The following is a 26,169-nucleotide window of genomic DNA, read 5'->3' as shown; positions in this document are numbered from 1 at the left end:
TCTTGAAATATTACTAACAGTACTTTATGATCAATAGTAAATGTATTCTTATGTTAACGTAAATGAAAAAATGTATAAAGATTATATGGCAAAAATATTTTTAGAATGATACTAAAAGGCCTTTTACTTACTAAACAAAATGTATAAACCATCAATCAGAGAACAGAAGGCTGGTGGATTTTGTGCAATAGGTTTTTTTGGCAATGTTTGACAATGTTGATCATTTAGAAATTAGACATTCATGTATTTATATACAATAAATTAGGCTTTGTAGGGTTATGGTCTGTGTCCGTTTTCATGTAACACTGTGATAAAACAACAAAAAGCCATCTAAATTGCACAAAAATAGTATTTCAAATATTTATTTGTAGTTTTATGATCTACAAACCACATTGGATACATTGCCTGATGTTTTTGACTCCTCATCCTGGTCAACACATCCTAATGGTTTAACCTGTAACCCTGATGCCCCCTTCAATATCTCAACAGCATCCTAACATGTATTTGAACAACCATTACTTTCCTGATTTTGGGTGATTTTAAATTACCATTCTATTTAAACAATTATTTTTAAACTGGAATCCATAAATTTGAAGTTATATCCCCAGTAACGTTGTCTGTAACAAAAGCATATTTTAATAATAAATATGACAACAATAACCCTGTTTTAAATAAGAGATTGAAAGGAAAGGTAAAAATCTATTAACCATTTTCCATTCAAAAGCCACATTTAAGTGTTTTTTACTTTAAATCTTATTAAAATTGGTTAACACATTAAGCCTATAAATGAAAGTGTTAAGGGATGACAGAAAGGAAACATCCCATTTTTCACCCTATAAACAATACAGACATTTTTGTAGTATGGCCTTCTAACAGCTTTACATTTTATCAATGTTAATACATTTTCCCTTTAAATATTTTAGGACTGCAAGATTGTTTCATTTCACTGACACCTCAGACCAAAACACATTCTACTGATATATATATATATAGTGTGTTTGTGTGCACGTACATGTCTATAATGACCACACAGGGCAATGATGGGAGGTGTTGCATGGACACTAAGTAAATGTTCCATCATTGTGTGGACACTGTGACATTGTGTGCTATAAGTGATAGTTACACTGGAGACATTTGGAAAGTACCAGCACATATTACATGCTATTTCTGAGATGTTATGTGAGATGAAAAAATATTGCATTTTTGTTTAGAACTGAAAATTTATAGTGAAGGTCAGGAGACGACAAGGAAACAAGGCAACGATAAAATGTAAAATGAGGCAACTTGTCTCAATGTGGCTGAGAGATTTGGCTGAGTTCCCCAACAACTGTCTATGAAACCTTTCGCCACACTGGATGTGACGATAATTTGCTGTGCGCTTCATCAAGAGAGGGTCAACTGGTAGGAAGAGGAGGGGACTCGGGATGATAAAGTAGGCGATTTAGCTGACGGACTTGAGTTTGGTCCAGGGGTTGGTGCCACGCACTTCCAAAGGAGGGTTGTTGTAGAAGATGTGGTTGCAAAGATCGTCCAGTGGAGGCTCGGGGTCTGTCGTGGCAAACTGAGCGCCATCTTCAATCTCCTTCCTTACCTCAACATCAATCTCCTGCGAAAGGTTGTGAAAGTAGGTTAGTGAAACTGCAGAAACGCCCATGCTTAGGAATAAACAATTCTTCATTTTCAAATTCTTAAGCGAATTCATACTAAAGTGCAACTGTTTTGCAATCTCAAAGAGTGTATCCTGCTTCAGTGTGTCTCTGGTAAGCTCGAGCAGTCTCACCTTAAGCTCCTCCACACTGGCCATGTTGTTGCTCAGCATGCGATCCTTCAGCAGTGAGATGGGGTCGCTCTTACTGCGCACCTCCTGGATCTCCTCACGTGTTCGGTAACTACGGAGACAGGTGATAAGGAGACCAAAGGTTGTCACATATGAGCACTAATAGAAAGCATCAGATACATACAGTTAGGGCTGGAACAACATGTTGTCATGATTAATTATGTTGATTCCCTGGAATGCATTGATGCCATCCCTAATTCCTTTTCATGTTTCACACAAAAAAAAATTCTAGAGCAGATGCTAATGGTTAATATTGCAGCGCTGTTGTATAAGGAAGGTTGCGTTCATACAGTGTTTTGTTTTTAATGAGCGTGACAACCGCGTTCTATAACCGAACTTACACGTGCACATTTTCAGAGCTCACAAACCCGCACTGAAAGAACAGCGTGCAATTACCTGCGTCTGTCCTTCACGCATTGCTGACCAGCTGAGTTTTCTAAATGGGCGCTCCAAGTAAAAATGATTTCAACAGCTGTTTCATTACATCTCCCTTTAAAAGAATCAGCATTTTTGAACATGCAGTTGAATGAACGGCTTAAAGACTCACTCAAAAGCCCTATTCGGACGGGATTAGTTTGACATGGGGAAGTGGTAAAGTAATTTTACCTCAGGACGACTGTAATATTAATGGCCAATTCGCACGGGATAAGACATCTCAGTAAAACTAGCAGAAGTGGGAGGGGTAACTCGGTTTACGCACCACAGTAACCTCCTTGTCTTCACGTCCATAAGACGTTGCTGTTATCAAGTGAGCAAACACACAACATGAGCGCCAATCTGAACTTGTGTGTGTGTGATATACATATATATATATATATATATATATATATATATATATATATATATATATATATATATATATACACACACACTAATAACAGTTAGGTCCAGTGTAATGATTCTGATTGGATTGTGTAATAGACACTTACCTAGAGCTAAAGGGGTCTCTAGGTAGATACTTAACTAGAGAAGGGTTGTGCCTCAAATAAGTGCGTTTTTTTGTCTCTCACTCACTGACTCACTGACTCACTGACTCACTGACTCACTGACTCACTGACTCACTGACTCACTGACTCACTGACTCACTGACTCACTGACTCACTGACTCACTGACTCACTGACTCACTGACTCACTGACTCACTCCTTTTTTACACACTTAGGGTGCGTTCACACTTGTCATGTTTGGTTCGATTAAAACGAACCCTGGTGCGATTGCTCGGTTAGTGCGGTTCATTTGAACATATGTGAACGCTGCCATCCGAACCCTGGTGCGCACCAAACAAGCGGACCGAGACCGCTAAAAAGATGGGTCTCGGTCCGCTTCCAAACGAACTCTGGTGCGGTTCGATTGATATATGAACGCAACACGGACCAAAGACATGTAAACGGACCAAAAACCGGACGTATAATGTCACAAGATGCCACGCATAATGCAGCTGATTTGACGACGCGGAAAGATCGGTGTATCCAAAATGAGTAACTTTAACATTAGAGGGCAAACGTGGAGCAACGAGGAAGTGCCTAATCAATATTTGGTCAGACGAGCATGTTTCGAAAATGCTAGAAAAAACACACAAAAAGCATACCTGGCTCTTCTCATCAAAGTTCCTGTGTTGCCCATTATTAGCAGGTGCAGACGACAGAACGGCCGTATCTGTTCTGCATACAAGGAAATACGGCTGCTGTTTTGAATGTTTTTAACATTTTATGAGCTCTTCATGAGTTCTCAGCGGGTAAAAATAATGCCACATGTACACGCATAAAATGATCACGTTTAATCCAGCACACAGCGTTGTTTTGAACATTTCATGAGCTCTTCATGAGTTCTCTGGTAAGAAATAATGCCAAATGTGTTACACGCATAAAATGATCGCGTTTAATCCAGCACACAGCGTTGTTTTGAACATTTCATGAGCTCTTCATGAGTTCTCTGGTAAAAAATAATGCCATATGTGTTACACGCATAAAATGATCGCGTTTAATCCAGCACACAGCGTTGTTTTGAATGTTGTGAACATTTCATGAGCTCATCATGAGTTCTCTGGTTAAAAATAATGCCATATGTGCACGCATAAAATGCCCGCGCGTGTAATCCGCACACAGCATTGTTTTGCATGTTCGGTAAATGAGCTCCTACGTCATATAAGACGACCAATCAGGTTGTGAGCGTCTCCCTATGCCTTTGGTTCGGTAACTTTAGGTTCGCTGTTAAAAATGCCCGTGTGAACGCTAAGCGGACCAGGACTATTATGTTTGTTTTTGTTTTTTGGTCCGGACCAAACGAACCAAACGAACCGAACTACAAGTGTGAACGCACCCTTAGTGTGGCATAACAGTTAAAATCAGAGCCGTTGAATAACGGAGCTGCAACATGTGTTCATCTCGCGTCAGCGCACGGTCACGTGATCAAGCGACCAACAGCCTCACTATACAGGTATTTGCAGCAATTTTTGGTAAACAGTACAGCATAGTGTGCACTGTTTATTACATCAACCGTATTTACAGTGTCATTTTAAAATAGAGAATGGAGATGCAACATTGTAATGTTATGCTCTTCTTGTATTTAGCCCTGAAATATGCTTACTATCAAAGCCAAATGTAACCGTACACCTTAAAGGGTCATGAAACCCCCCTGCTGCAGCGGTGTTTTTTCACACCTTCGATTTGAAAAAGCTTGTTAAAAGGGGAGTGGTCGACTGTGAAAAGGTGGGATGGTATTGTGTGGAAAGAGGGAATGTTTGCATAAATAGGGGAGTGTCTGTCAGTAGGTGCTGAGCGGTTCTGAGACATGTTCTTGGTTCACGTTGGCATTGTTTACCACAGAGAGATTAAATGAGGGATGAGTACAGCGAATGAGAGAGCTATGAGTGGCGTGCAGCAGAGATCGCAAATCATTCAGCTCTTCAAAGTTCAAACCAGCATAATTCAGTGAGAAATGAAAATAAATGTTATTCTGCATGACGAAATATTTTGCAAACGTGATAAAACTATATTTGTCCAAATATGCACGCTGTTTGGCAAGATGAACAACGCGCCGACGTGATAAGAGAACGTGAACCACCCAACATGCGATGTGATAAGAGATGTGTAATTCTAGATCGGGGTAAAAGCGAAGAGGTTTGAGGCTAGTCTCGACCGCGCATTGCCGTGACGATCCGCGCTGTCTATCACTCGGCAGCTAAATCTATATTTGTCCAAATATGCAGCACACGGTTTCACTAAGAGCCCGAACACATGCGGTTTAGTGCATGGCTGTGACGACAAATAAAACGGAGAGGACGTGGCTTTTGTTCATTGGCCTACAGATTACAGATTGGTTATTTTGCACTCCTGACATAGATAGTCAACGCTTGCAGGTTCGGCGTGCGATTCCTCAGGTGAATTTTACTTTACCGAGCCTTTGTAGCAAAGGCTTCCACAGACGGCGCCGGTTACAGCTCGCTCGGCGCCCTTTACGTTACTTCGTATCAGCACAACGCCTAGCTTTCCTCCGTGACTTTTCCGCACGCTGCTTCCAAAACTTCCCCACCATATCTCTACAATAATGATGTAAGACGAGCCTGACAGAAGTGACTGTCTCATGCATATTAACTAAATTATCTTGTATGCATACTACAGCGCAGGGATTGGACTGAATGAGCTTTATGTCATGAATATATATCGAGAATCGCTCGGAGCGGTCGACGTCAGCATGTGCCCAGCAGCCCATACTTGGGCCGAAAAGGCCGTGCCGACGTCAGCATTTGTGACGTTGCTCCGACTAAACTTTTCAAACCGGAAGACAGAAATCGCTCTGAAAAATGCAAAAATAATTATTTTCACATATGCATACCATTAATGAGTACCCTTAGTGTTTTCAATGATGTGCAGCCTATACATATCTGTTTACATCTCAAAAAAAGTGTTTTGGGGTTTCATGACCCTTTAACAATTTTTCAATTAAATAAATGTTATTAAATAAACTGTATTTTAGTTTAGTAATATTTGTTGAATATTTTGAGTAGACCTTTTGTTACTAAAAAAATGTGTGCAATAATTATGGTCAATTAACGACCACTTAAAATATGTTTCTTTCTATTTTTCTTTCGAATCTGTGGGAAACACTGAAGGTCCCATCTACACTCCCGTCTAATCAACAACTTTTTGTGAAATAAACAGTTATAGAAATCTAGAAATTAAAGTCAAAGCTCCAATCTCCTCTCGAAGGTCACGAAAAATGTCTGTTAATGACGACTTGCGTTTAGAGAAGCTGTCAATCACAACGCCACGGCCCTGTTTTTATAGCATCAAATAACAAACTAAAACAAAACTTATTTAAAAGAATGAACACTTGAACTAACGTCAGCGTGATAAAAAACAAAAACAGCCTAAAATGATCTTTGGATAAAATGTATTTGAAGTGTAATTTGATTGTTCAGTTTGTCTATGTCCCTTTACATTTCATGGAGCAGGCTTTATGACCTACACTGCTTCCAGTCACCTGGGGGTGATCGAGACGTGTCCACTTCAGTTTTCAGGACTCGTGTGGCACGCTTGGTTCATACAGATATGTATTGTAGTAATTACTTTAATCTGCTGAATGAACAAAACATTTTAAGACTCACACCTTGCTCCCCATCCAACCCAATTTTTTTATGTTGTATTTTATTAATTGTATGACCTTTGTGTCGAAAAATTGTTTCTGTTTTAATACATCTCTAGAAGCAGTGGCACTGTGCAGATTCTTGTTTGTTGGTTGGTTTGTTGATTCGTGTTTATTTGGTCATTGGTGCTATTGGTAAGATGATATTACCTGACTCCTGGGTCACTCATACTGTGTCCATGGTAACGATAGGTCTGCAGCTCCATCAGAATTGGACCCTATGATTATAAATTTCAGGCATTTTATTTTAACATAACTGTGAATATCCCATGAGAATATTTATCTGCTTTCTGGTCCAGATACAAATATTTCATAACCAGTGGAAATGTATCATAAAGATGTCACTGTGGAATTATCCATATAATGTGCATTAAATTATAAAGAAATCATACTTCCTAACAGAGCTTTTTCAGGTCCATCCTTACCATTTCACATCATTCTAATCAGAGCTCACCTTTCCAGATCTGCAGTGTTCAGCAGCAAATTTGGTGGCTTCCCTCACACAAAGGACATCCATGCCATCCACCTGCAAAGCCAGAGAACAGGTAAGCCATTCAGACATGGAGAGTAAATCCAGTGTACTATATGCCTCGTGACAAAAGTAAAAGCATGACTGTGTCATTCCTGCATCATACCCTCAAACCAGGGATGAAATCGCCTCTCTTATAGTAGTCAGTGCTAGCAGACGCTCTCTCCACAGAAGTACCCATGCCGTATTTGTTATTCTCGCAAATGAAAATGCAGGGCAGCTTCCACAGAGATGCCATATTATATGTCTCAAAGATCTGACCCTGCAGAAACAAAAAAAGTGCAAAAGTATGAAACCTTGCCGTACAACCACAGCCATGGACCCATTATAATGCACAAGTTGTTCAGAAGGTTATGGCCCTGTTTACACCTAGTATTAAGATGCGTTTTGGTCGACTGGATCAAAAGTGGACAAAACTAACAAGTGTAAACAGGGTCTAAAACGTTTTGAGCTTGTCTACAACTGACCAATTCCAGTGGTAGTTGAATACACACATTAGATGGGATTGCTTTCGTAGTGTAAATGCTCACGTGGTCAAATGCGTCAACTGCCTACTGACCTAATGCATAAACATTATGGGAAGTGCGCTAGCCTGAAGGTATTTTAAACTTTGTCGGCTGGAGAACCCAACTTTGGTTTGAAAATAAATCTTCGACTATTCGGGGTCACCCCTACCAAAAAGTCACTTACATTTTAGGTGCAATACTGATGAAAAAAACAACTGTTTTTGTTCTATTTCAGCAGCGAAAATAGTTCCAAACAAAGATTCCTAGCAACAAAGTTGAATCACTCATATCAGTCTTGAATTAATCAGCTGTTGAATGAATCGACTCAATGACTCACTCATTAAGGCTTACCTGCTGCCACCTACTGGTGGTTTATTTTCACGTTTAAACATTCTTTCCAACATTTCTTATTTGTTTATTCAAAAATACAATCTCTCATAACATTATTTAATGAAGTTGTAATTTTTTTAGTGTAAATTATTTAATTTGAGTGGTTATAATTTAATGTATTATAAGGGGGGGGGGGGGGGGTTGGGTTTATAAAAGGTAAAAATATCACAAATATGCAGATTTAAATCTGCCAAAGCTAATTGAAAACTGGTGAGAATACTGCTTCAGAATAAATCATATTTACAACACAAAAAATAAAACTTTTTTTCTGGACAAGCTAATTTTTTTACTCTGACAAGCGAATGACCAATTTACTTGTCCAATGGACAAGCACATGTTTGGACCAGCACGGAAGTGACGTACCTGATTTGCAGCACCATCACCATAGAGACAGACACACAGCTCATTTTTGCCCTGGTATTTGCAGGCCAACGCTACACCTGCCCCAAGAGGCACCTGGGATACACATGAAATATAAATCAGGGTTATAGTCACATTATAGTTAATTAAAACTCAAACAAAAGGACATTTAACTTGATGTCCTTAAAAATATTAATAATAAATATAATAGTATGCCAATTAAACTTTTTTTAAAGCCATGTCAGCTATGTTCATGGTTAAAGCTAGGTTATTTATTTGAAAATAAATTTATAAGATACATTTTTTCTAAAAACCTTACAACTAAATTTGGATTTACAACAAATAAATCTTATTTTCTTCTTCTTTTCAAAAGTATCAACAGAAAAAAAATTGCTTAAAGAGGTTGAAGTACTACAGCCCAATAAATATGTTTAATAGCCAATGGATTCTATCTCTCAATGATATTAAAATAACACTGATATCAGTGCTGATTTAGTAAACTCTTCACATCAGCACTTTTCATAAAGGACTCAAATTAATTAATTTCACATACCTGAGCTCCTACAATTCCATTTCCTCCATAAAAATGTTTTGTGTACATGTGCATAGACCCTCCCTTTCCTTTGGCAATACCTCCTCGACGACCTGATGGAGAAACAGACACACAGAAAAGGGATAGAATAAATAAATAGATATACAAACAAACAAACAAATATAGAAGGAAATAAAAAGGAAAGTAAATAAAGGATACATAGAAAAGAGATCAAAAATAAAGGGAAAAAAATTATGGGGAATAAAATAAAAATGCCTCTGAAAAAAATAATTTAGAAGTCTCTGAAATATTAAACTACATGAATCTATTTTGTTGTTCTCACCAGTGAGTTCAGCCATGATCTCACGAACGGTGCCGCCTCTAGTGAGAGTGTACCCGTGGGCACGGTAGGCTGTGATCAGATGATCTGATAGATTAATACCTGCCTCAATACCCACTGCACATGCTTCCTGTTAAAGAACACAATGCACTTGTAAGAGTGTCTGTCTTTATTACCAACACTTGAACCAATTATAATTATACATTTCCAACTATGTAAATAAAAACACATATTTAGCGTGACCATTTTGCACTAGTCTTCTGCTAACAGAGATGGTGTCTGTCTGTGTGTTTGCAACATATGTGTCACCTGGCCATCATAAAGGTGACAGAAGCCCCTGATGATCTTCTGCTTGTAGAGCTGATCAGCTTTGAGCTCCATGCGTCTCATCGTCTGCATTGTGCGGTAGTACTGAAGCCCCTCCTCTCTTGTAAGCAGAGCCTGCAGTGGTGGGCCCTCCTCCAGCTTGTGCAAGTCACATTTCTAACAAAACAAGTATATTTTAATGCTTTTAAATGAATTATGATACAGTTAAATGCACAGTACAGTACAGTACCGTTTATAAGTTTCATCCATTTCTTATTATCATCAATGTTGAAAACAGTTGTGTTGCTTGATATTTGAAACATTTTTTAACTGATAAATGGCTGCAACACACTCCACATGGACATTAGCAAGATGAAAGTGAAAAAATTAAAGAATATCCAAGATAAATAGTTTTGAAACAGCCCACAATAACGTGTTTGAATATAAAAAAGGCCATCCACATTTTTGCTATCAGAGATGAGTCACGGCTCGCCACGTTTTGCCAAATTTTATTTCAAACAATTCAAAAATAATATTTCTCAATGCAAGACTGCAAAGAATTTTGGTCTTTTACCATCTTGTATGCATTAAAATATTGCAAATATCATCTTGCAAAAAGATCAAGGGGATCTAGAGAGATCTCAGGCTGGCAAGGCAGGAAAACGTCTGTTAAATGTGTGTGACATTTGAACCCTCAGATGGCACTGCATGACAAACCATCATGCTACTGTGTTAAATATAGCCACATAGGCTCGGAAGTACTTCGGTAAAAATCTAATTAACACAGACTGCCGCTGCTTCAAGAAATGCAACTTTAAACTGTTACACAAGGAGAAATCTATACATCAGTTCTATGCAAAGCAACTGGCGAGTTCTCTGGGTCCGAGCTCATCTCAGATGATCTAAAACACAGTGGAAATGTGTGCTGTGGTCTGATGTGGCCATGTTTCAGCTTGTTTTGGGGAAAAATGGACAATGAGTTCTCAGTCCTAAACACAAAAGGGACCATCCAGACTTTCACTTGCATGGTACCATTCCGGTACCAAATTGGAATTGTAAAGACATTTAAAGGATTAGATCACTTTAAAATGAAAATCACCCCATGATTTACTCATCCTCAAGCCATCCTATGCGTATATGACTTTCTTCTTTCTGGTGAACATAATCGTATATAGTTAGAAAGCCACGCTTTCTAATGGCAGTCAACTAGGCTCACAAGTTTGAAGCTCAAAAAAGTGTATCCATCCATTATAAAAGTGATCCATACGGCTCTGGGAGATTAATAAAGGCCTTCTGTAGCAAATCAATAAGAGTTTTGTAAGAAAAATATCCAAATTTAAAACTTTATAAAGTAAAATATCTAGATTCCACCAGACTGCCTTCTTTATTCAACTTACAAAGAAAGTGTAACACCTCTGTCTTGCAGTTCCAACGTCATACGTTATGCCTTTTCTGTAAAGTGAATACAGAAGACAGTATGGTGGAAAAATATGGATTTTAAATATGCGCTTTAAATATGGATATTTTTCTTACAAAACTTGATCAATGTGCTTCAGAAGGCCTTTATTAACCCCCTGAGCCGTGTGGATTACAGTTCTGAAGGATGGATGCACTTTTTTGAGTTTCAAACTCAATGGACCGTCACTGCCCCTATAAAGCATCATGATATTTATTAATATAATTTTTATAGTCATAGTCATATACACCTAGGATGGCTTGAGGGTGAGTAAGTCATGGGGTACTTTTCATTTTAAAGTGAACTAATCTTTAATGACATAAATATGACATTTTTCCTGGGAAGAAAGACAATGCCAGGCCTCATTCTGCAGGTGCTACAAAAGAGAGGCTTCTTAGACACTCTACACGATAGAGTGGATGTGCTTGACTGAATGCCTGCTGCCAGATCTGTCCTACTGAAAATGTATGGCACATCATGAAAAGGAAAATCAGAAAAAAACAACCATGGACTGTTGAGAAGCTGTCAGTTGAGAATGGGCAAACATTATATTCGCAAAACTGCACAATTAAAATATGCATTTTAAAAAATGTAATTAAAATGAAAGGTGATGTGACTTGTAAGTTGTAAACATGCCTCTCTAGCATGCCAACATGTTTGGAGTGTATTACAGCCATTAAAAAATCAAAGTACAAATATTATTATCATCATTGAAAACATTGGAAATGTTTTCTTTATACTTTTGTCAGTTAAATAAAGGTTAAACAGAATTAACAAATCCCAGATTCTTGATATTATTGCATTTTACATAATGTCACAACTTTTCTGGAGACAGGTTGTACATAGATGACGATTTGTATTTGCACTAAAATGTAAATATCTGATAAAACTCACCTTAATATCAAAGCTGGCCTGAGACGTAAAGTCAGCATAGGTCCTGGCAGATACCACCACTCTTGCACCCTATGAAACATAAAAAACATTTAAAATAATAAATACAACAAATTAAATAATAATTAATTAATATATAAATGTCTGTGTGTGTGTGTGTGTGTGTGTGTGTGTGTGTGTGTGTGTGTGTGTGTGTGTGTGTGTGTGTGTGTGTGTGTCAGAATATGGTAACAAAAGTTCGTTGGAAACACACAAACAAACACACACATCTGAGAGGAACTGAAATGTTAACAACCCTGTTCAATAGCACTCTGTCTGAAACAGGAAACAAACCCAGACACAATGCAATATATCCATTATAATCTGACCTTAATCACCAGTGTAATTTTGTCAACAGACCTGCAATCTACTTCCAATAAACACTAGGCCTAGATGCATCGCATCATCTGCACTAACGGTGCACATCTCATTGATTACAGGTTGTGATGTAATAAACTGACACATCAAGAGGAATTCAGCCACAATTAGATGCGGGACCAACATGCAGAACACAAGTGTTATTATAGTATCACTGAGATACTATAATAGTTTTTATTAATAAATTGAATTAGCTTTTATTTTTATATTTTGCATTTTAATTTAAAAAAATCATAACATGTTTGTAATTGTATTGTGGTTTTTGTGTTTTTTACTAATTGTGATACAGTTGTTCTTCCTTTTTCCTTGGCAACTAGCAGAAATAAAAAAATGTAATGTTAATGTTTAATGTTTAAAGGTACAGGGACAGGACAAAGAACAAATAAAGTTTGTAGAAGAAACCTCTGTTCAGTGATCAAAGAGAGTTTGAAGAAACCTCTGAGGTATGTAAGTGCTCTGTGTAAAGGGAAGGGGCATGCAACACTCCATAAGGAGGGTTAAGCTGTGTTATATGATAAAAACGATATATACATTTTAATATAGGGGCTGCCAGTACTCACAGCAAGCTGTGGCTCTGGTAAGGCAGTCTCATCAGCCAGGCTGTGGGTGATCTTTGGGAAGGAATTATCAGGGCCCTGGAGGCTCTCGGCTGGTGGGGGACAATTGGACGTGAGGGAATCTGTGCTGGTTATGATGGAACTGCTGTTAGCTACTGAAGGAGTTAACTGTGCTGGATGGGGGACTGAGTTAATAGGCAACTTAGCTGTAATTAGAGCAGGTGATGGAGGAACATCTATAACTGGAATAACAGGTTTTTCTCTTTCTGATTCTCTGTATTCTACAGAAGTGTTTAGATGTATCTGTGTTAACGGGGGAGAAACTGAAGGCCTGGGGGCTTGTGGATCTTTTAAGAGTGAAGGGGGGTCAGGATCATGGTCATGTGGAGCGGTCAAATTAGCATATTCGCCCTGGACCGCCAGGAGCTGCAGAACGGCCCGGAGAGTAGAGGACTGTAAAAAGAAGGGCACAGGTCACTCCAGAGGGTCAGGTGGTGGCCAAGGGTCTGTTGAAAGCGCTATATAAATGCAGACCATTTACCATTCTAAACTACACTAACCTACTCACAGGCAATAAACAACTGTTTATGGCTACTGTTCAGATAGCATTCAAAATGGGCACAAAGACCAATGTTGATACCAATATCAAGAAAATGAGGTGCCCATAATGCCCATTAATCAATATAATTCTGATACCTGCATATACTATTTAATCTTGATAAATTATATGTACACTGATATGAATTGAGCCTACTTACTCAGAATTAACTTACAATATAAAATATCACTGACAAAGCTGTTGTCAAGTTGTCAACGGTCATGTACACTACTTCAACTGTTGGAACTATCGGTCACTTTACACAATGGTCTCATGGATAAATAACAGAAAGCCACAATTCAACTCTTGTGTGTGTGTGTGTGTGTGTGTGTGTGTGTGTGTGTGTGTGTGTGTGTGTGTGTGTGTGTGTGTGTGTGTGTGTGTGTGTGTGTGTGTGTGTGTGTGTGTTAAAGGTAGGATGTAAGCTGTAAGAAACTCGCAACGGTAAGTGGAGCAGAATATTCCTCAAAGCCCACAACACGGCAAACTAAAACAGCCACACTATATGAGCAATAAGTAAAAAGCATATAGCAACAAAAAAACAAACATTTAAAATAAAAGATAAAACATTAAAAAAGTGTGTTTAATACGCAAGAACCAAACAAGTGATTGGAAACTCAGTGAGGAAGAGAAGGTGGTCTAAAAATCGTAAGTGAGGAAGAAAAGAAAATCTAAAGAAAAATAAAATTAAACTTTGTGATGGAATATTTTCAGGCAAAAGAAAACTAGATAACGATCACAATGCTTACACCAAGAATAGAAAAGGGTATGGACAAAAGAGCAGATGGACGTCATGTCATTAAGCCCATTTTTAAAACTACTCTCTTACCTCTGATACCAGTTCGGCTCCCTTTAAAGGCAGCCCATGGAACAGTAAGGATATATTGAGATTGAGAAAGAGAAAGAGAAAGAGAAAGAGAGAGAGAGAGAGAGAGAGAGAGAGAGAGAGAGAGAGAGAGAGAGAGAGAGAGAGAGAGAGAGAGAGAGAGAGAGAGAGAGAGAGAGAGAGAAGAATTAGCATGAAGATGTTGATTGAGAGAGAAAGAGACAGAAGATGAGAGGTACATTATTATAAGGAAAAGGAAGATGCCTGACTTGTTCTGCAACATTTCATTCATTTTATTGTGCCAACAAAACAATGGCATTCATTTCATTGTATCAACAAATTGTTTATTCTTAGACTTAAAGGGTTAGTTCCCCCCCAAAATAAAATGCATATATCATTAATGACCCTAATGTTGTTCCACACCCGTAAGACCTCCGTTTATCTTCGGAACACAGTTTAAGATATTTTATATTTATTCCGAGAGCGTATTTAAATGTAGGCACACTATACTGTCCATGTCCAGAAAGGAATAAAAACATCATCAAAGATTTAGATCGTAGTTTTCTTTCCTGTTTGTTTTCAATCCTCAAATAAAGAATCAAACGGTTATGGATCAGTGAATCGATTCATGATTCTGATCGCCTAAGTCAGGATTTCAGCAGTTTGACAAGCAATCTAAATTATGAATCAATGCGCTGATTCATAACCGTTTGAATCTTTATTTGAGGACTGAAAACAAACAGGGAAGAGAAGACAATGCTGAATAAAGTCGTAGTTTTTGTTATTTTTGGACCAAAATGTATTTTCCATGCTTCAAGAGATTCTAATCAACCAACTGATGTCACATATGGACTACTTTGATGATGTTTTTATTACCTTTCTGGACGTGGACAGTAAAGTGTGCATACACTTGGAATACACTCTCAGACTAAATATAAAATATTAAACTTTAATGACATCAATATTATTTTGGGGTGAACTAACCCTTTAAGGTCACAGTTACAGGAATGGACTCTCATCATTCTGAGAGAGAAATGAATAAGGGGTTAAGGCACACACACAAAAAAAGAAGAAAAAAAAAAAGACCCCTGCTGTGAATTCCTCTGATGTTTTATTACATTTTTGTGACAATGTAGTTATAGGATTAAATAGGGTTTATCATGTCAAAGTACAAATGTGTGGCTCATTTGTAATATTTTTCATTAGTTAAAACAGCTTTGAAAATGCAGGAAGGAAGAAAAAAATTACAAACCGTGAAACACCACCTACATATCAAACTCTACTATGGCAATAGAGCATAGAGGTGTATAATCTGTATCTGAAGTATCTGAACTAAATTGGTGACACTGTTTTAATATAGTTAGGAAAAATATGCCCTCTTGGTGTACACCAGAGTCTTAATTATTCATATATTTTATGTATAATAAGTTATAACACTCTGGCCTTAACTAAACGCCAGTCATTGACCTAACTGACATTAAATTATTATTATGGATTATAGCGTTTCGCTCCATTAAATGTTGCGTAAAACAGAACATCATCCGACTGGACTTCTGCCACTGCTCAATGAAAATTATGAAAGACTGTCTGAACTCTCATTGAGGTTACCATTTATATACCTGACAGAAATATAGCAATAGACTAAGTTACCACTTAAACATTTTTATGAACGGCATATAGCTACATTCTAAATCTCATTTGGTATAGTTTTTTTTATTACAAGTTTGTAGAATGACAGCTTGTTGCCTAACCAGTTTAGACGTTACCATCCTTGAGCAGCTAACGTTAGCCAGTTAGCCAAGCTCAATCACTATGAACAAGAATTGTGATATCTGACTATATTTACATCTGTAATAAAAATAAATGCTATAGTGATTTACGCTAAATAAACAGCACCAACATGCGCATTTATCAGCAATGTGTCTCTAGTAGGGTGTCAGCCGGGCCTTGTGTACCCTGCAAGGTCAACATGGTATGACTGCGTTTCGTTAGCAGTCAAAACAGCCGTGCATTTGCCTTTACTAATCATAGCGACAATTATGATTCAAGAGATAAAATACTTACGTTCCTGCTGGCGCTGCCCCTCAGAACGTTAGAAATAATGGTTAGCATCTTTCGCATAATATTAACTCACAGCTAACCAGAAAATGATCTCCTTCAGTCCTCCTCAGAAACCAGCCCAACCAGCAAACGAGGTTTACACCGCTGCAGATTCGCTGCACGTTCAGTTGAAAATACTGCCCCCTAGTGGCCAGAACACGCAGTATAAAATGTTTTTCTTTTTAGAAGAAAAAAAGATACTCGCGTTTCTCATTCTTGTTCCCGGGCTTCATTCAGCGTGCATTCTATAATCTCAAATGTAGTATTCTGCAGTCACTTCATACCCTAAAATATATTTGTTCAATACGTTTATTTTCTAGCCAAGGCATCAAATTTCGGAAAGTGATCTACATGCAAGGCCCACTAGCCTATTTGTTAACAGAAATAATGAAATCTCAAAATTAAACATTTATTGATAGCATCATCATCATCAGAGAAGATAGATCATTCTCTCCTAGCAGAGAACATTCATCAATACTATCGCTAAAACAACAATTTAGTCTGCAGCTATAAGCCTGTTTTTGACCAAGACACGAAATAAAAAATAATTGGTACAAATAAAAAATAAAAATAAAAATAAAAAATTGTCCTGAATACACTGTCAGATATAGGCATACGGCCTGTTTATGTGTGTTTGTATGGTTCAGATTCATTATATATGTTTTCTGTGATTTTAGGGATAGAATCACACAAAAATCAATTAAAATCATATGTTCATGGAAAGTCCATAAAAAAAATGTGTGTTGTTTGTTCGTTTGAAATATTAAGTTAAACAATAAACATGAACTATGATTTGACTAGCGGGTCAATTTTAAATATGTACATCTGCAAAGAAGAATAGAGAACCAATTAATTCCCCTTATTTTGAACATACACTTTTTCGCCATTTCATAACCTTATTCCAAACATGAGGCATTTTATCATTTAAAACGTAGCCTAAATAAAATCACTTACACAAAAAAAAAAGATTTCTGTTTATTGTTTGTTTTATTAGCTGTATCGTCCAATTACTTTCTATAATGTCATGTCGGATTAAGATGTATAATATATTAGCAATATATTAGCCAATATATCTGTGAGTTGTGTCCATCTCCAGAGTTCCTGTCCTGTCCTCCTCAGTCCTGACTCTAACCCAGCTTTATGACCCAGCTTCACTGAGGACACGTTTGTTGTTTCTCGGAAGTGACGAAACCAAAGTACTGATGGCGGCTCACAGTTTGCTCCCGGATATGTACTGAAACGAATTTGATGGCGTCTGATTGGACTTTTTGCATACTTGGCCGTTTGTCTGAAGTCTTGAGATTAACATCGAACCTGTCGAGAACAAGAGCCGTCGATCCGAGGAGGATAATTTGTTGTAGAGCTCGCCAGACCCAGAGCTAGCTGCCCTGCCAATGAAATGCAAGTCCAGTTAGCCTGTGGTCGCCGAGGTTTGTTTGTGTGCGTGGCAGACGTTTGACATTTTAGCAATTTTGTGACACTGGCTGGTCCAAGTGAAGCAGAGTCTCTGCTTTCTGTCGTTAGGCTCGCGTCGCTTGCGTTACTTTAAAAGCAAAGAAGTGGCGGGCGGGAAGTGGTTAGCCGACCTGATTAGCTGTAGCCTAATTTCCAGCTCTCCTAAAGTCATTGGTCTCTTGTGGATGGTGTCAGTCTCTTCTATGATTCACCGTCGCGCCGTTCATCGACTGTCAGCATGTTGAAGACACGCCAGTGTTTACTCGGGATTCGCACCTTCCTTGGAGTAACGTCTAGAATATGGAGTTTCATTTTATACATCCTCAGGAAGCATCTACGAACGGTGAGTGTGTCAACACCTGCCAGTGTAAATGCATGGTTATCTGTTGTCTTTATATTCCCACCGGCCTGTCTTCAAATAATATTAAAAAGTTCAGCTGCTTGTATTGTTGATATGCTAGAAACTTTGTTACACTTATTTAGTTGACTAATATTGTTGTCATGCACTAATTCCCTATAGGTAACCAGTCCTATAGTATAACTGTAACACTTTATTGAAGAGCTGTTGAGATTCCTGCAATCGAGAATATATTGACACTTTTTTGGCCCTCAGTGCAAAAAACATACACAATTCAGCTGGGCCATTGTAGGATCTGTTTGAGCTTTGTTATATTTTGGTTTAATTGTTTTTAAAAGTAACTCATGCTCATTTTATCAGAAATGCTTGATGAAACTTGTGTACAGTAAGTTTCAGATGCACCTCTGTAACCCTGGGGGAGTGTTTATGATGCCATATGTCCCAATTACATTGGACTATGGACCCCTCCTATATGTTTATCTTCAACCTTGTTTTGTTTTTTGTTTTGGCCCAGTTCGGCAAGATGACCCTTAGTTAAATTATTTTGTATATATTTTCTTCCCTTCATGTAAAATTTTTATATACAATGTTTGGAAAAAAATAATCCCTAGTAATTGCTGGGAATAATACAGCTATCATGTAACTTCATGACAGCTATAATTTCACACACACACACACACACACACACACACACACACACACACACACAGTGTTAGCCAAGCCCGATTACCCAGTGCTTTATGGCTCTTAATGCTACTGCCATTCTTAATGCTGCTCAGTTTGTTCACCAACATTTAAGTGAAATTTAATTTAATACATATACACTAGTCTTATTTTTAATTACACAAAAAGATTAGTACTTTTTATTTAAAGGGTTTACATTACTTAAGTAGATATTAAGAGTACACTGATTCTGTGACATATTTGGACAGCTGTTTTGGGGGTGTATTAATAATCCAGTCGTGTCAGAATGGGCCCATTCTAGGCGAGTGACTATAGATGTCTGCTACATGATGACTTTGAGATTTGCACCAGGTTGATTATCAGAAAGAGAAATTGATAACGAAAAGTGACAGGCCTGACAGACAGATATCGTGAGTTTGTTCATTGTGGAAGCAAGGAAAATACTAGATTGTTCCATGTGCATCAATGACTCTGTCTTAGTCTGCTCTTCTGTCTTCCACAGATAATCCAGTACCAAACAGTACGTTATGACACATTACCTCTCTCCCCTGTTTCCAGAAACAGACTCAGTAAGTTTCTCTCACCTTTTCCCTCTCTTTTTTTACAGTTCTGTCCACTAGGGGAGCTTCTAACTACACAGATAGATGCATTGTTGCACATTTTTGAAGACTCATTTTTCAACATAATCTGTTTTAATACAATCAGTCAACAGATTTTTCTTCTTCTTTTTTTAAGGAGTGGTTATCTTACACTTTGGGTAGAATGTATTCCCCATGTAAAGCATTCTGTAAAATATTAATAGACTGTGAAAGTACTTTTTTTTTTAACAAAGTGCATTAAAAATAGTGAAGTGAGTGAGTTTATAATGTATATTAATACTAAAGAGACAATCTTTTCACCTCAGTCTTTTCATGATTTCTTTTAGGCATGAGAGCATATGAGTACAGATGAGTTTGGTAGACATGACATAACATGAATTGGAGTTGGATTTCTGAATGTTGAATCACCACTTTTCATTGTGTGTGGCGCATGTTAACTGTTTGCTGCTTTAGATGCGGTGAAGAGGAAGATTTTGGTGTTGGATCTGGATGAGACTTTGATTCACTCTCACCATGATGGCGTCCTTAGACCTACAGTGAGGCCTGGTACACCTCCAGACTTTATCCTCAAGGTATACACACACAAACACACCGCTCCAACAATAGAATAAGATAGTGAAATCATTTTAGAAGGATTTCTGAAGGATCATGTGACAGCTGAAAATTCATCTTTGCACCACAGGATTACATTTTATATTATAATATAAAATATATTACATTTATAAATATTAAAATAGAAAACATTGTTAATAATATTAAACAATATTCCTGTTTTTTGTATTTTGATAAAATAAATGCAGCTATTAAAGACATCTTTCATAAACATTTTTAGAAGTCTTACCCACCCGGTAGGTGTTTTAAATGGTAGTGCAGATTTACAATAAAGGAACAATGAGAACATTTTAAAGCCAACATGAATGTTTATTCGTTAATTGTGATTTCTTTCTGAATGCTTTTTTTCCTCTCTTTCTCTTGTTCAGGTGGTAATAGACAAACACCCAGTCAGGTTTTTTGTCCATAAAAGGCCACACGTTGATTTCTTTTTAGAAGTGGTGAGTGAACTTTGGCAAAATGTATAAATGAAAAAAATGTGTACATTGTTTGTTAATCTGCTCAATGTTGCTCAATGCACTTGCTGTGCGTGCTAGTTTTTCTATGACAAAATTCACTAATATTTTAAAACGCGTGTGTGTGTGTCTGTGTGTCCCCCTGTTTGTATATGTCAGGTTAGTCAGTGGTATGAGTTGGTAGTATTTACAGCTAGTATGGAGATTTATGGATCGGCCGTAGCAGATAAGCTGGATAATAACAGGGGTATCCTCAAAAGAAGATACTACAGACAGGTAAACCTTTGCCTTCAATATGGTATTTTATGGCCAATTCTTACTCTCAGCACAGACATTTGTTGATTGATTCTGCCTAGGAAATAGCTTTTCATGTCTCTTTGTTTAATTACTGAATCTCTTGGTCTGTTTCTCTCTTTCTCGCTTTTTGCAGCACTGCACGTTGGATCTAGGGAGCTACATAAAAGATCTATCTGTAGTACACAGTGATCTCTCCAGTATAGTTATTTTGGACAACTCGCCTGGAGCTTATCGAAGTCACCCAGGTTAGAGATGGAACATCTATGGAGAGTACTTTCTCATCCACTCTGATTTGATAAATTTGATGCTACAATTATGGTAATCCTGTGTTTAGGGACACAAACATCCATCTTGTGCATCTTTAGCCCCGTTTCCACCGAAATTATCAGAACAATTTGTCCCGGGAACTTTTTTTCCCCAGACCTGTTGCTGTCTGTGTTTCCATCGCTGTCTAAAGTACCATGAAGATTAGTCCAGTGACGTCAGTCTGCGCACAGCTTTCCAGTTCTCCGTGTATAGCCCCGTTTCCACCAAAATTACCCGGAACTATTTGTACCAGGAACTTTTTTACAGGAACTTTTCTCCCCCCCAGACCTGCAGCTGTCTGCGTTTCGACCGCGATAAAGTTCCGAGAAGATTAGGCAAATTAGTCCGGTGATGCGCGCGACTGTTCCTCCAAATCAGTGAAGGACAGTAATCATTTGTGTGTGTACCGATTGAAAGATTTAGTGATCTGTTTACATGAGACGTTATCTAAACCGATCTGGTGTTTACATGTGATGACTTTCAATCGCAATCATTTTGTCACATGCAGTTTGTCTGCCGCACCAAAAATGTCAACGCTGTTTTCTCCAGCAGCTGAATGTGTTAACTTTAGCCATAGCAACTCTTAACGGCCACCAGGACTAATACAGTATTATTTATAGCTATTTGTTGTAAAGTGTAATAATCATCTCAGAAAAAAAAATCTTCTGTCAGGCGCAGTTAAAGTAAAAACTGCCTGGGGCAATATACGCTGTGTCATTACTCCAACATTATCTTCATAACTTACGAAATAAAAAGTTTACCCCTCAGAAAAATGTACTTTCCTCTCTTGTCAACATGAGACAAGAGAGGAAAGTACGTCATGTCATGTAAGGACACACACTTAAAAGTAATCGGTCAGGTCGTTTACATGGTGAAAAAAAATTAATAACGAGTATGGAAGAGATTCAAGCTTTGCTGCTTTTGCTGGTTATGTATAGGTTTACTAAAGAGGTAATTAACAATGACAGAAAAGAGCACTAATATGCAGATTCAGCAGCATGCAGCTGCAGCATATTCAGAAAGCTTGTAAAGCTAGATTTAAAATGACAATGTACATTATTATCAGCTATTACGGACATTGAACGTGAGATGGCTGAGACGACCGCGCGCCACCAGACAGAGAGCAAAGACTGATATTTACTGAACGCAGAACGAACCTCGCAAAAGACTTTTAAAAATGCCGGTTGAACTGCGTGAGCTCAACCAATCAGCATGTTCAGCGCCCAAGTCCCGCCCTCGAAAGTTCCTGAACTTTGAAAAAGTACTACCTCGCGAGCAGGGCCGTTTGGAGGGGGAAATATTTACCCGGAACTTCAATTTTACCCTGGTTCCTGCGGTCTAAACACACGAAGTACCACCCAAAGTTCCTAGTTCCTGGGTAAAGTTCCTGTGGTGGAAACGGGGCTTATGACATTGTTGTCAGTCCACCGGTCATATTTTTAAACACCATTGTTGATTCAAATAGTAAACGACTCTTACTGCACACAGCGTAACTGACTTTTAAAAATTCTGGTTGAAAAAAAATGCTGCGTGGAGTTAACCAATCAAAATCCTCCTCAACCTCCTTGAACTCAACCAATTTTCAGCGCCCAAGTCCCACCCCCGAAAGTTCCTGAACTTTGATAAAGTACTACCTCGCAACCAGGGCCGTTTTAAGGAGAAAATATTTACCTGGAACTTCATTTAGACCCTGGTCCCTGTGGACAAAACACACAGAGTACCACCCCAAAGTCCCTAGTTCCTGGGGAAAGTTCCTGCGGTGGAAATGCGGCTTTTAAAAAAATTATGTAATAAATTGTATGTAATTTTAACTTGTTTTCATCCCAGACAACGCAATACCTATAAAGTCGTGGTTCAGTGACCCAAGTGACACAGCTCTTCTTAACCTACTCCCAATGTTGGATGCATTGAGGTATGAATATTTATTTCAATCTTGGTCATAGTAACCTCTTAATCTTCATACGGCCTATACAGAATTTATGCCCAATAAATTCTGCACAATTTGAATGCCCTTCGTTTGCACATTTCTACACATAGTTCACCCCTTGTTTATATGTTTATTGCATATTTTGGTCATTTTTACAATGTTTTCAGCTACAATCTTATTAGTAGTGCCCTCATTTAAAATTTTTGCCATATTTAAATTAATTTTAAATGTTAATTGCAAAATGGACTGATTTGTGCTGATATTAAATAATAATATGGAAATTATAATAATATATTGACTATAAAACTATTCAATGTTTCACACACATTCATTTTGGGGTTTTTTCTTAATATAAACTTTATAAATAACATGTATAAATAAAAATAAATGGCATATTATGAATGTAAGAGCTAGGATGCAGCCAATAGGCATTACATACAACATAGGAAACAAATCCAAGAAATTGTTTTTAAATTTTCCTTTCTATACCACAGGTGTCTTTCTTTATTTCTCTGCAGAAAAGAGGAGAAAGTGTTTGGGATTTTTTTGCACATTACTTCTGTCATCTTCAAATATTTCTGCTTCGTACTAATATTAAACTGCTTTTTTATTTGTCACATTTTGGCCTGGTTTTACAGACAGGGCTTAGATTAAGCCAGGATTAGGCCTTAGTTTAATTTGGACATTTAAGTAGCTTTTATAAATGTGCCTTAGAAAAAAAATTGTTATTGCTGTCCATCTTGAGACAAAAACAATGGCACTGGCATATTTTAAGATGTGCCTGTGCTAGTTGCTTTTATCTTAAACAGCTCAATAATGCATTTTAGTCTGGGAATAGGCTTAAACCTTGTCTGTGAAACCAGAGAATAATGTTGCTGTTTCAGTAAGCTGCCCTTAGTGTGTTTTCATTCCCTTTCTAGGTTTACCTCAGATGTTCGCTCCGTCCTCAGCCGAAATCTCCACCAGCATCGGCTCTGGTGATCGTATCTGTCAGGGCCAGTCTCTCTTCTGGTCGCTGTCTTTTTTTTACATGGCTCCGCCTGCTAGGTGTTAGCCTCTCCTGCGCTGGAGTTGTCAGCCTCTTGTCATGTGAGCTCCCATTAGTCTCATGGACTCCTCTGAGGAAATGCTATGAGAAGACATGGGAGAACATAAAGGAGAGAGAGAGACACATGATGGAGAAGCTTTTACACATAAACTCAAATGGAGAGGCCAGCATTGTTTTTCTTGTATTTTTTTTCTTCCCCCCCAAAAAATGGAAACTGCCTTACAGTTGTTGGATTCAACGTGTGCATGTTGGAGTGTTTCTGAGTGAACGGGGAGAACGCTTTGGATTCCAATTTTACCTTTCAATTTTGGGGTAAATAAAGAATCAGTTAATCAGTTGTAACTACCTGTCACGCTCCACACTTCATTAGCACTTATTCCCCCCTTCCTAAATGTCTGTTTGTTGTTTTGTATGACCTTAGCACAAATGGTCAGTCACATGGTCTTATCCACTCATTCTCTCTCTAAGGTTCTGTCCTTCCTCTCTCCTTTTTTTTCTTTTCTGTCTGCCATCTCAGGTATCTGGTCCTCTTCTCTATGTTAAGAGCTGAGAGCTGTTAATACCGTTGTACTAATAGTATGCTGTGGAAGAGAAAACTAGCAAGAGAGATAACTACAGTCCATTATTACAGCTTATGGTATTAATTTTCTGTTTTAAAATGGCTCATATGTGGAACCTCTGGTTAAATCAGAGGTTTTGTCATATATTTCGAGGATGCATTTTTAGATGCTCTTCGATATGGATTCATCAGCCACTGAGAGAGAGAGACACTAAGCTACAAGGACTCTGCTATAACAGAAAAATAAAACAGATCCTTTTGTCAACAACTGAAATTATAGTCTCTTCCACTTTTTGGGGTGTGCTACATTTTAAATCGGCTGAAGCGGTCTTCAGATGATCAGCAGACTTCTCTCTGCTGGCGTATGCTGGATTTATCAAATCATTTAGTCTGCTTAAACTCCACCCCTTCCTTAAAATCAACTGCAAGCCGGCCTGCATTTATTTATAATCTGATAATCTGTTTCATTTGGATGTACGTCACAATAGAGAAGAAACCTGATCTGCTGCTACTTCCGTAATTTTAATGTGAGAATGTCAAGTTAGGTAAAGATTGTTTCAACATTTTAATATTTTAAACTTAAGCAGTAAGATGAGATTTGAACCCCTTTCCACACAATCAAGAATGACTTACAAATACATTTCTTCTAAGTTTTTCATATAATAAACTTGAGCGGTCAGATTTTTTAAAATGTATTTGAATTAGATGACTTTAACGACATGCTGAGTTCCTGCAGATTAAATATGATGCTTCCACTACTCTTCATTATGAAGTACAAGCAAAACATACTTGTGTAACTATAAATTAAATATAAAACCATTCTTCAAGAATATTCTACAATAATATATGCGCCAGTGGAACCATTTACAAGACAATGGATCTATGAATGATTTGCACAGAAATGTATTCTGCTTTTGTTTCATGAATAAGGCCCAGCGTTTACAGTGGGCAGTGCTGGATTTACACCACACAATTCTTTGAATTTGGTCAAAAACCACCTGGTCTCATTTTACCCTTAACTTGATGCATCATAGCTCTTTTTACAGCTGAAATCTGAGATGTCATCCAAGTAATTGCTGCCTTAACGCTGCCTTAACGCTGGCTTTGTGGCTTGTCTCCAAAATGTTTGAGTCATGACTTCTTCCAGGAAGTGTTTGGGTGGCTTGGTAGTCAATGCCCACTTCTGTTGTAGCCTTTTTTTTTTTGTAATAGGCATTGGTTTTACTTTGGAATGATTTTAATTATTGGCTTTATGATGGTCTGTCAGATTCGTAACCTGCATAATGTTTTGCCAGTCGTGTGTAAGCATATGACAATGTAACAATGAAACCAAAAATGATTTTAATGCAACTTTTCAGGGAACTAAAAGTGTAGGATTTTGAATGAAGTACCCACTCACAACCTAGATTTATTCAAGTCCTCCCTGCTTGCTTATGGGTTTGAAGTCTTGTCCAATTTTTACCTAAATAGCCCTCTTCCAAGTCCCCTTACGAGAGGGAGTTGACTGTTAGCAAGCAGGCTTTCCATACAAAGATGGGTAAGTTGATGAATATTCAATAGTTTTGATTTAACTTAAACTTT

The 26,169-nt window shown here is 37.8% G+C and overlaps 2 protein-coding genes across 3 annotated transcripts; one reads left to right on the top strand and one right to left on the bottom strand.

Annotated features, from left to right (window-relative positions):
* Window positions 1-346: 346 nt before the first annotated feature.
* Window positions 347-16,410, bottom strand: pdha1a (pyruvate dehydrogenase E1 subunit alpha 1a). 2 transcript variants are annotated; one of them, XM_067439101.1, is made up of 12 exons: window positions 16,253-16,402; window positions 14,192-14,212; window positions 11,794-11,862; window positions 9,447-9,620; window positions 9,141-9,267; window positions 8,819-8,910; window positions 8,269-8,361; window positions 7,116-7,271; window positions 6,935-7,006; window positions 6,631-6,698; window positions 1,781-1,889; window positions 347-1,606 (listed from the first exon to the last, which is right to left on the bottom strand). In XM_067439101.1, the coding sequence occupies exons 1-12, from the start codon at window positions 16,307-16,309 to the stop codon at window positions 1,442-1,444; spliced, it is 1,203 nt and encodes a 400-aa protein (XP_067295202.1). In that variant the 5' UTR covers window positions 16,310-16,402; the 3' UTR covers window positions 347-1,441. The 2 variants fall into 2 exon arrangements, with proteins under 2 accessions (XP_067295202.1, XP_067295203.1); XM_067439102.1 differs by lacking the exon at window positions 14,192-14,212 and having other exon boundaries at window positions 16,253-16,410.
* Window positions 16,411-17,415: 1,005 nt separating this feature from the next.
* Window positions 17,416-24,862, top strand: ctdnep1a (CTD nuclear envelope phosphatase 1a). Its single transcript, XM_067439099.1, has 8 exons — window positions 17,416-18,086; window positions 19,288-19,354; window positions 19,838-19,956; window positions 20,365-20,436; window positions 20,611-20,727; window positions 20,882-20,993; window positions 22,882-22,966; window positions 23,902-24,862. Exons 1-8 carry the CDS (start codon window positions 17,982-17,984, stop codon window positions 23,960-23,962), a joined length of 738 nt encoding a protein of 245 aa, XP_067295200.1. The 5' UTR covers window positions 17,416-17,981; the 3' UTR covers window positions 23,963-24,862.
* The last annotated feature ends 1,307 nt before the right edge of the window (window positions 24,863-26,169 follow it).

This window comes from Pseudorasbora parva, chromosome 3 (genome assembly GCF_024679245.1).
Source record: "Pseudorasbora parva isolate DD20220531a chromosome 3, ASM2467924v1, whole genome shotgun sequence".
Lineage (NCBI taxonomy): Eukaryota > Metazoa > Chordata > Actinopteri > Cypriniformes > Gobionidae > Pseudorasbora > Pseudorasbora parva.
This window is presented reverse-complemented; position numbering and strand designations above follow the sequence as displayed.